This window comes from Drosophila guanche, unplaced genomic scaffold (assembly GCF_900245975.1).
Source record: "Drosophila guanche unplaced genomic scaffold, DGUA_6, whole genome shotgun sequence".
In the NCBI taxonomy this organism is placed as follows: domain Eukaryota; kingdom Metazoa; phylum Arthropoda; class Insecta; order Diptera; family Drosophilidae; genus Drosophila; species Drosophila guanche.
In genome coordinates, this window is record NW_022995749.1 from 3367529 (window position 1) to 3379413 (window position 11885).

At 45.4% G+C, this 11885-nt stretch overlaps 1 protein-coding gene across 1 annotated transcript in view; it reads right to left on the minus strand.

Moving 5' to 3' along the window:
* Positions 1 to 11885, minus strand: part of LOC117585489 — a 28034-nt gene extending 16149 nt beyond the window's left edge. The window contains exon 1 of the mRNA XM_034274984.1: positions 10995 to 11885. Within this exon, the coding sequence (XP_034130875.1) occupies positions 10995 to 11415 (421 nt within the window). The 5' untranslated portion in view covers positions 11416 to 11885. The remainder of the gene's footprint in view (positions 1 to 10994) is intronic.

Genomic DNA, 11885 nt, shown 5'->3' on the forward strand with positions numbered 1-11885 from the left:
AATCCCCAACAGACCCAAGAGTTGCCCTACCGCCTCTAGGTTCCCCTTTATTTTTACACTTCAGCAAATTTGAGGACCATAGTCAGAGAAAAAGAGAGAAATGAAGACAGAAGGAGAGGAAGTGGGAGAGAAATAACAAAAACTTGCATAAAAGGAAGGCAGAGCAAAGAGAGCGAGAGAGAGAGAGAGTTTTGTAATGCTCTTTATGAACTGAATTTGAGGCTAACTTTTTTATTGGATTTGCCGTAAAGCGTTCAAACTGAAACGACTTCTGCATGGAATCTTTGTGAAGAACATAGTTTAGAAAAAAGCAACCATTCCACCATTAAAATACAAGGTCATATGTACATACGTATTGCCATGTCCACCAGACCGAGGGGGGCTGCAGAATGGCACGCGACGCCGCATAACCGACCGAGCCAGCCGGTCACGTACATGCAGTAAAGATATTGTGAAAGTTACGAAACTTTGAATAGTTTGTGAATGTTTATTTAATTGTTTTCCTTTTCGTTCATTCAGGATGTCTAAGAAAAACCACTGTGAGTTGACAAGTCATACAACAATTGATAGGGAAATCCAAGTAATGAATGTACATTTTACATACATATTTACATATTTATATGTATCCTTGGATTTGTTAGTGTTGGTCTCTTGTTGGTCTTCAAGCCTACTTCATTGTTTATTAACGTTGTTATAATTGTTGTGGCTCTTGCTGTCTCGTCAAGTGCTATTGGCCTCACTCCTCGTCGGTCCTCGTACTCGTCCTTGCCCTTGCGCCCTACAACCTCTGCCGTGTTCTGGGTCACCATCTCGGGGCTATAGCCCCACCTCTCTTATTCTTCGTTATATTTACACAGCTTTATTTTTGTATTGTTAACGCTTCGCTGAACGTGAACAGGAGTGCACAGTGGGAGTGGGCGCGCTTCCTTCCTTCCTGCTTTCATTTTTGCCACAACTTTTGCTCCTGCTATTGACAGTGCTCTAATGTGGCATATAAAGTGGCGACTGCTTCGATTTCCCCCACTCATTCAGCATCGTCATTAAGTTGAGCGCTCTATTCTCAGCATTCATTAAACTCCTAACTCTCTCTCGCTCTCTGGAAGTTTACGTAAATTGCTTTGCTTCCGTTGCGTCATTACACGATGCTTTAACGTTTCATTATACTCATTGTTTGTCTATTACGAGACGTTTCTTATGGTTTCCCTCTCGCCCTCGCCCTCTCTCTTTCTTTCTCTCTATTTCTGTCTTTGCGTCTTCTCCCTCATCATCTCTCCTGCTGTTTAGTTCTTCTTGTTTGTGTTCTGGGCACTGCTCCTGCTCCCGGTCCCCGTTCCCGTCCCCGTCCCGTCGGGCCCTGCCTAGAGTGTGTTTGCTCCCCGGCAAAAGTTTTGAAATAGATTACAAAGCACTTGTAATACCTTTCTTTCCTTGCTGTTGTTGTGCATCGCATCGCCAAGTTATTGCAACTTTTCGTAAATAGTTGGCTGGCTCTTCGTGCTCCCCCGAAACTTATTGATGAGCCCCATTCACCATTTCACCTGCAGTTTCCCCAACAGCCACCATTGGTTTCAAATGCCCGTGGCCAATCGTCGAGTTCGTAGATGATGATTGGGATGAACAAACATTGGAATGGCAGAGAGGCCTCAAGAAGTAAACTTAAACTGCTCAAAGGATGAGCTCAATTTGGCGAGGTCGTCAAACTGTTGCCAATCAAGTTATGATGAAACTTTGCAAAAACAAACCCCCAGCAAAAGGGGACCATATCACTTTCAAGGTCATTAGCCGTGCAATCAATATGGGGCGACCTGTCACCAGAGAGTCAGAGAGTCAGAGAGTCGGAGAGCGGCCAGCGGCTGCTGGCAGTTTATTTAGTGTATTTCCCTACCAATTTGAGCAGACAACCGCAACAACACAACATATTACAAACTTTCCCTCTTGATGGACATAAAAGGTTTCGCTCGTTTGCCCCAACATACTTGTGCAGAAGGCATTTTGATCGTCCTTCTCCTCCATGGGCATAATAAAATAAAATTACAAGATGTCGGCGCCAGCAAATCGGGAATGTGGAGCAATGCATGGTCCTGCCCGACACACATATTTCATCTTTATGGGTTTGTTTTCGGTCGCACACACAAACAGAATCGTATTCCTGGGACATTTATGAGAGAGCAGAGCCGGCAGCCAACCCAACCAACGACATTGATAAGTACGAGTACTTCAGCTGCAGATGTTGCCATTGGGCCTCGGGCAGAGTGTCTTATAAATTTGTCGCTCTAGAGTTAATCAAATGGGTAACATTTTGGTTATAGCTGAAAACAAAAGCTAAACATTTCTAGAAGCCAACCATTGAACACATGCAAATAGCTCTAAAGCCAAAAACTATGTATTTTATATTTCACTTATTTATTCCATTATTCTGCTTAAATTTTGACCCAAGCCATATGAATGCCGAGAGAGAGAGAGTGAGCACAAAAGCTCGGACGAGGCTGGTAACATTTTTGTTTGGCTTGGCTTTTCGAGAACTGGGCAAACGCAGCAAGGTCTCAATGGACTGGCGATGTAGAGAAAGCGGAAACGGGCCTGGAAAGTTAGCCGCAAAGTGCTTTGGAGCTATTCTGGTTGAGCTATTTTTTGTGAAAGTGCAACTGGCTCTGCCATTGCACTGCCAGATTTAATATACTTTTACTTTCAGGCGTCATTCCCATCTCAAGAAAACTTTTCGCATAATTTCCACAATGAACACACATGACAGAGACAGCAGCCTCAGCCTCAGCCTCAGCCTCAGTGTGGATGAGAGGCCAAGCCATCCTTTCATTCACGTTCAGCAACTTTTGGCAACTGTTCTGACTCGACTGTAACAGCATGTCTGAGTCCAGGGGACGCCTTCGGAAATGGTAAAAATAGTCTTCTGGTAACATTTCTGCGCAAAAGTAGCAAAACTTTGTCTCTCAATGTCAATTATATTGAGATTTATGCATAATTTGAATTGGCTTTGCTGTCGCGCGTCTAATGCTGCTGGTTCTACCCTCGCTCCATTTGGCTGTGTCATTATAAATTCAAAGCCAGTAGCTAAAAATATATATACATAGGTAAACCTGCCTGGGAATGGCAGCCTTTGGCAAATCGCTTAGACCTTCGGCTTTACTTACTAAATGAAAATATTTTTATCGCAAAAAGTGCCACAAATAGATACATTATTCTTAGATACATCGATCGATCGAATGCAAATCGACTCTAATGGCTGCGCAACGTTCTCTTTTGGCAACGTTTTAATTCAAACAGAAAATGTCTTCCCCCAGCACACACTCAGCAAAGCTGCTGACATGGTCAGTTGGCCAAAAATGAAAATTACATTTAATGCATCCCCAGCACAGCACATAACAAAACCTAACGTTTCCACACCCCAAATCTCACATTGAGTTGGGCCACAGAACTGTTGTTGCTGGTCTGGTTGAGATATCTGCATGGTTCGGCATTTGTGGATGTTTGTATGCTGCTAGATGCTTGTGCCACACTTTTAATGAAAGGCCAAAATGGGCCAAATAAAAAACAAACAATGGAAGGAGTAACACATGGGGCGTGTCCATTTAATTAAATGAAAATAGCAGTGGCTTCTGCCACAATCAAAAGTTCAAGAGCTGAACATGAAACTATGAAAGGAAATACAAAAAATACTCCTACACCATGAACCCCGTGCCACGTATGTTTGAGCTTGTTTCGGCAGTGGCTTGTGGGGCATATAAATATGTATTTATGTACATTTTTATGTACATGTACATATATGTTACAAAATGGTACAATATCCAAGACAGCAAAGTGTGAGTAGAGCTGTTTAAGAGACACTTTTATCAGCCATTTAATGACTGAACTACTGCAGTAATAAAAAAAGTGTAATATAAAATTACATCGGAAATCGCTCCAAAGTTTTGAATAAAGGTATATGTGGAATATGCCTATCTGCTATTTAATATTATGCGAATTAAATATAAAAGCAAAGGTTGCATTAAAATATCCGAAAATCATTTAATACCTCAGTTTATTTGTTGATTTTTATTAATTTGACTTTCAACACTGTTTAAGGAAATTTAAATTGTTAAAGAGCTGCCTCAGCTCTATTTATTGCACAAATATTCTCCCACTGAAGGCCAAAAACAAAATAGCAAGAAAACAAAACCGTCTCCGGGCTGGACAGCCCTGACCGTTTTTAAGTGACAGGATATTAAATGATAGCCAGCGACAACTGCCGCAGCGTGCTGGTGGAAGACAACGAAGACAGCAATAAAGCGCTTAAGAAAATGTTTGGGGAACTCAATTTTGCTCGAGGGAAGCTCAAGGCGTATCAAAGCAGATGCAAATCATCGGATGGGAGGAGGATCGTCCAGGCCGTGAGGTAGCTTGGCAATTTAACGCCACTAATCGAGTGACATGATGGCAATAATTCCAATTTGGGGCACGTCACGTCGTGCGGCGGTCGCGCCCGTTAAATATGTATAAGCGAGCGGGTCGCTTCTGTCTGCGGCATTATACAATATGTACGTACATACATACATACATACATACATATATATGTACATATGTAGATAGGAGAGGAGAGAGGCTAAGCAACTCCGACGTGCCTGGCATGTTGTTCGAGCCTAATGTTATAATTTTTGGCTGCTTTGCTGTCTATAATTATTTATAACTCACGTGCCAAGCAGTTGGAGTGCCGGTGGCAGCGAAGCAATGGGATATTCTTAGGCCGCATTACGCATACGCCGCCCTGTCAAAGGCCAAGAACGTGCAGCCAGGCAGCCTTAGAGGAATTTGTGCGAGGACTGTGGCAAGGTCGCCCCGCTTGTTGACAGTCCTACCTCAAGTAGGAGGACAGCCAGAAAATGGGTCGCTTGTTCTCGCCTGACACTCGACACTCGACCCGAAGCCCGCTCCTCCCATCCCATGCAGCATGTAGAAAACCAGATACAAATGCAATATGATGTTTCATTTGAATTTGTCCAGCGTGGGCGTTGGGCATGGGCGGCGACTAAAAATGAAATATGACGACATTTCTGAATCACTTCTGCTCACCAGTTGTTGTTGCTGCTAGTTATTCGGAGGCCAGAGACTGACCAAAAGTGGTTTGGAGCCACGGCTCGTTAATCAACTCCCGAGCAGAAGCAGAGAGATGGCGACCCAAACTCGGACTCGCTGTCAGTGTCAAAGCTTGATAAATGATGTGGCACGGACTATGCCGAAGGATTTGCATGGATTTATGCAGAGAGTGAAAACTTTAGCAGCCCACGCATGTGACTCCTTTGATTCCGTAATGGCACAAACACTTTCCAAGAGCATTTGTTCGAAATCTCTTTGTCAGCTGACAGCCCGCCATAGAACGGGGACTGCGACAAAGGGTTGCAGTCAGTGCTTCGCCGCCACTGGCGCATAAGAAGGAAATAAAGAAATAAAAGCCACTGCAGAGGCAGAAGCAGAGGCAGAGGCAGAGGCAGAGGCTCTCTTGCGGCAATTTTCACACTCTGCAATGTCAGCGAGGCGTGCACATAAATTACATGCCACTTACTTTGCGCTCTGCGCCTCGCCCTACTCCCACTCAAAGCGCGGGAGCAACAATATGCGGAGTGCACGTACAATGGGAAAGCCAGCGCCCCAGTCCCCTTGCCACACTGAATTAAATATTAAACTGACAATCTCCCGCGAAAAGCGTGGCGACCATTTAAAATGCATTTCTTGATCCATTAGCACTTCCAGTTGAGTACAAATAATACAAATAAACCGCCTCTCCGCCTGCTGCATGCAAACAATCGATGAATGAGTAATTGCAGCCCTTGCACTGTCCCTGCGACCACATTTCATTCTCAAGCTCTCACCTGCACAGCGACAGACAGACAGACAGACAACAGCAATCTCTGTCTGTCCGACCATTTAACAAAAGGGCATTCTCAACTTTCGCCTGTGCCTTAACCTCTCCGGGAAGCTCTGCATTTAAATATGTATCCTTACATGGAGCGTATTCGTCGCACACTAAAGCGACTTAAAGGTACTTATTGGGTTCTTGAATCATTTCCCAAACATTTATTACAATATAAATTATAATTTCACCCACAGATTCCACCTATCAGTGTGGAATTTTCCTCAAAGGACAGAGTAACTTTTCTTCGTTGCCATTTGAGCAGCCCAAGCTGAGTGTTTCGTTTGCGTAAGTCAGTCATTTGGTTAGTCGGTTGTTCTGTTTGTTCTCGAGGCGACTGCCACAAGGGCAAATACATGTATCTTGAGCATATGTCTGTTTCCATCACACGCCCGTGTCCGTGTCTGTGTCCGTGTCCATGTCCATGTCCGTGCCCGTGTCCGTTTCTGTGTCCGGGGCCGAGCCAAGCCTCAATTGTTTTGGCATTGACTGTCAAGGCAATCCATTGAGAGTCTCGGTCTTGGTCTTGCTCTTGGTCTTGGTCTCGGCTTCGTGCTTGAGTTGCATTTCCACCTAGTCCCAGTTCTTGTCTCGCTATATTTTTAGTGTTTACTCTCTCTCTCTCTCTCTCTCTCTCTCTACTCTGTACTCTGCACTGTCTGCCAGCTGTTTATCCATCCCGCTCTTTTGTCAGTTTGCGTCTATACCCTTCCGACTGTTCCCTCTCTGGCCCTCTGTTGTTGCTTCCTTTAGGGTTTAGACTCCTTGGCATTGTCGCTGGCGTTTGTTGCCCCCCCAAAACCTATTTGCAATTTAGACTCGTTATCGATTCAAGTCAAATATTATTAGAGTAATGGCTTTTCCCATTTCTTTCAGTTTCCCTTTTTGCCTGAGTCGCTTGTGGCTGTCGCTATTCCTGTTCCCTGTTCAATTAATCATAGAAAGTGCAATTTAGCTATTCCTTTCCATAACCGTAACAATAGAAGTTCAGTGAATGCATATTTTGAGTGCCTCGCTATTTGATGGACAGACTTGGCAATGGTTGAGCGTTTCCCACCAGCACATTGTAAACGTTGTCGGGCGGTTAAATAATCGTTAATTGGTTCTAGTTGTTGCCCATGATATGGGCTTATATGCCATAAGTTAAAGCATGAAAATATATCCACTAACAATGCGCAAACTGTTGTGCAAAAAGCCACCACATGCGGTGAGCTCCCACCGAGAGCGGGTTTGTGGTTCGGTAAACGTTTGCTCACCCCAGCAGCACCTTTCTGTGTGTTTTAAGCCCATGTCCGGCTTAGGGAGATATTTAAACGAAAGAAGCAGAGCCACAGCCAGTTTTTACAGTTTTAGTTTATGTGCTGGGGCTTTGAGTAGACAGGGTTTAGTGCCGTACCCTAATGAGCTATACAAATTTTTATCCTCCTGGATAGCACTATAATCAATTTTCGTGCTGAATCTTGCTTTCAGGATTTACATACACGTACACGTGTGGGGCAACATACAATTTCTGATGCCCTTTCCACTGGGAAACCCTGCGGCTGCGTTTACGTTCGCCATAAAGTGCTGTACGTTGAGCGCTGGAAACAACGGAAATAGTAAACTCACTGAAACTGAACTGAATTTAATGTTTCCACAACCCGTACAGAGTCAATTGTGCCCTTTAGCTGGGTGCCCCACCAAAAGACTTCCGCTTGATTTACAGCTACATTTGTAAGTAGACACAAAACACTTAACAGCTAAAAGGGACTTTGCATAAGTAATGAGCGAAGGCGAACGTCTTGCGGCTCCTTCGCTCTGGCCCTCGTCTGCATATGGCTGAGGATCCTTGGACCGAAACTAGAGCTAGAGCCAGAGCTAAAACTAAAGCGTTGTCAGCGGTGTTCAGCAGCGCGAAAGATCCCCTGACTTTTCACACATAGCTGCACACACACGCCCTAAGCTCGGTGCCAGGCCTGGGGATAGTGGAATGCTCGTGGAAGGCTCGTGTCAGGCAGAGAGTTGTGCGAGAAGAGACCTCTCCTCTCTCCGTGACAACTTGATTGATGGGTGGGTGTCAAACAGCTGCTGCTGCTGCTGCTGCTGACCGCAAAAACAAAAAAATTACAGGAAAAAACACACACACACACACACACATTTCACTCTGATTGCCAAAAGGGTTCTTCGGCCACGCCCCAGTTCACCTACGTCCTACTCGATAACGGTGCTTTAAACATAAAACAAGGCCAACTTCATTACGCTGTCCTCTTTTCGTGGAAGTAGGCGGGAGGGGGGGGGAGGGTCTCTGCCTTATTTCGGGAGCTGACCAAAAATTAATTGGCTGCTCTGAGCCAGAGGACAGCTGCCATTTTGTGCCTGCCATTTGCTATGCGTAGACATGTCAATTCCCCGTACCGCCGTTTCCCCGTGCTTCTGTGCTTTCAGGTGGCTTAAAGATTTATGATAAATCCAACTAGTGGATGGAGACGGCAAACCTCCGCCGAAAATGGGGATGAGATTCGTGGTTCGGGGTAAGAAAAGTTTATCCAACTTTGGCTTTAACTTTGGCATCGGCATCGGCTCATTGCGGCTCGTTTATCTATGAAATGAATGAATCTGATTGCCAGCGAGCCGAGCGAAATGATAGAAGAGGCCTTCCCAGTTTTCTTTTCGTCTCGATTTCGACTGTATTAAATTGGGAATTCCGTGAGGAGCACAACAATCGGAGTGTTCAAATAGAAAACACACAAAACAATTCCACTATTTTCGGTTGATGTCAGTGCGGGAGGGGGGAAGGGAATGTATATTTGAAAGAGAATTACCAGATGCTATTTCCAGCGAAGCACTTTGCACTAACGAAACCGAAAGCTTTCCAAGTCGGTCCCACTGTACCGTTGTGCGTGTCGCAGCTTATACTCTGGCTTAAGCGCTTAAAATGCTTTTTGACAACAGCAACAACAATGGGAGTGGGAGTGGGAGAGGGAGAGGGAGAGGCAGAGCCGGAGAACCAGCAGCCACAGTAGAATGATAAATTTGCAATGTGGGAAGGGGGAGGCTCATATTTTCGCTCGAGCCACGCGCTGTCTGGCATACCTCCCCTGCCCCCCCTCCCGTGGTCCATCTTGAGTACAGTTCCGCACTTCCGCTCTAAAATATTTCTGTGTGAAATTTCAGCGCCTACTTTATTTTTCCCTTTTTGTTGCTGCCTTTGTAAATCGCAGCTACGCCAATTTGCGCTCAATTAATTTTGATGTTTCTTTCTCTGACTTTTTGGGGCTCTTCCTTCGGTTTTTTATTGGCTCTCTTTATTTGCGGCTCTCCTCTTATTTATCATTTGCGGCGCTGCGTATAATTTATTAAGTTGCAAAACATTTTGCGAGCTTTTCGCCTCTGCTTAAATATTCAGAGCCATTCGCGGGCCGAGTACGCGGCGGCATCTGCCAGTATATTCTGCGCCGTAATTCAATTTTCTGTTTTTTTCCTCTTTTGTGGGCACAGTTTGATGGATATGTATTAATTGGGTTTACAGATATTAATTAACTGGCATTTTATGTAGAGTTTTAAATGAAATTAATTATGCAATAATTATGTTGCACTTATTTTGTAATTTCTTTATCATAATTTACGCATTTTCAACGCGCAAAAAGCACTCTAGCGCGAGCCCATTAATTGAATTTTGCATGCGGTCTGGCATGGGCCTGTGTATTGAGTGTGGAATCAAATGGCAAAGGTGTCGTTGGGTGCAGTCCAGAATCATCTTTATTGAGCGATGCTCTCAAAATGTGCTTTAATTTTTGACAGACTTTTTTCAGTCAGCCACTGACTTTCACATTTCTATTATCAACTTATGCAGTACTGCCGAATGGCAGACTTTTGCCGTTTCCCTGTGAGTTCTTAATCCTTGGGATGTAATGCTCGCTCCTGCTCGCTCGCTACAGAACTCTTGACAACATTCAAATCCTGCTTCCGTTTTTCGACTCTTGCTTTTGGGTTGCAAACGTTGCAGCCTGCAACATTTTTCACACTTGATATAACAGGCAGCCATTGCTTGCACTGGAGGCTTCTCCACTGAAGTCCTTCCTCATCTGCATTGCCAGTCCCAGTCCCAGTCCCAGTCCCAAGCCAAGTATGCGTATGGATATGTGTGGCTGTGAGCATAGGTGTTCCATGTGTCTGTTTGTGTTTGTAATGGCTCCCAAGGCGAACAAACAAAACTGTCATCATCGGAGCTGCAAATTCAGCAGCAGCGGCAGCAGCACCAGCAGAGGAAAAAATCTGCTGCAAGCTGCATCCTTAGCGGAGAGTCGAGTCAAAGCGAAATACTCACGCCCGCGCTCGTTTGCCGTTCCTAATGCAATTTTTACGCTGCACTTGCTCCACGGCTTGCCAAAGCAAAAAACGCTTCCGTTCGGCAAAGTCTTGTCATTGTTTCTGGTCCTGTGTGTGACAGCATTGCGCCAAGTCCGGACGACAAAGGCAGCGCGCTTATTAAATTGTCTGACTGCATAGAACCCACGGCAGCCTCTCCACGCCGTTCTTCTAGACGGTCTCCTTCGACATAATGCAATCGACAGCTGCTGACTGCCACCTGCAGCAGCGCCAGCAGCCACAGCAGATTCATTAAATGCATCCCGTGCTAACCCGAGCTTCTTCTCGCTCTGATTCCCAGACTGAGGTGGCTCACATATTGTGCTGACTTCTGCATGGCAGATTTAGGGATTTCTTTGATTAAACTTGATCACATTCCGCAGTTGATCATTGAAGAATATTTATAATCAAACTTGTAATTGTTATACCCAACAAGAGTTGGAGTGAAACTGTTCTCAAAATTGGTTCACAAATATCATTGAAAGTTCTGCAAAAAATATATAAAACAAATGACCCAGTTTCTCCTCCTCTCCTCTATGAAATTCTCATTTGTAACATGTGTTTAAGTACTTTATGAATCCAAATTGTTATCTACTTTTGCTTGAGGGTTAAACTAAAAAGAAACCCATCGAGAGTTTACTTTCCCAACTCAGATTAACACCCAACTCAGGCCTTTCCTGGTTTAAATGTTATTTATGAGAATTCTTGCACATCACTAATGATGAGCGGCAAGGCACTCACTCACCTTTCACGAGGGTCAGAATACCCAGCGGCATCACCAGCATGGCCACCATCAGATCCGTAATGGCCAGCGACATTAAAAAGTAGTTTGTCACATTCTGCAGACGCCGCTCCCAGGCGATGGCCAGGCACACGAGAATGTTGCCGGCCGCTGTGCCCAGCACGAGCACGAGGGCGAGCAGAGCCCAGTAGTTGTTGGCATCGAAGGGGGAATCAATGGGATTTGGCCCACCGGTGGTGTTGGTGGCATTCCACTGCTGCTGGCTCTGATTGGGCCGCTTCCCGAACGGGCCCTCGTCCTCCCAGAGCAGCAGATTCTGCAGCTGCTCCACACTAGTTTCCGCACTGCTCCAGCCATTTTCGATGCCTCCGCCGCCACCGGTATCGTTGTAGGAACTCAGCGAGGCATACACATCCTCCTCCATGTTCTCAGGCCAGCGCAGCCCAGCGCGGGTTATTAGTCCTTTTGTGTACTCTACTCTGATTGCGGGTCTAGCTGCTGCTGCTGCCGGTGTTGTTGTCGGTGGCAATGCCGCATGCTAATTAGCCCACGCATATGCAACCAAAATGGGGCAAAAAAATCGTTAACGCGCCAATTCGAATTGCAAATGTAAAACGGCGGAAACGACAGCCCCGGAAATGAGTACGGAGCGTGGGCCAACCTGGGCCAAATAGGTGGAACAACGGGAACAGGAACAGGAGTCGTCTGTGCCCTTCGGTGCTTCTCCGGGCTGGCTTAGGGCCCAACGAGTACGAAAATGTCTGCAGCAGGAGCAGCAGCAGCAGCAGCGACAACCAAACGGATATTGGTCGCAAACATTTTATGCCACGAAATTGCCGGAAGTTTGTGCTGTACGGGAGAAACAGAAACAGAAAGAGAAATTGAGAGAATGAG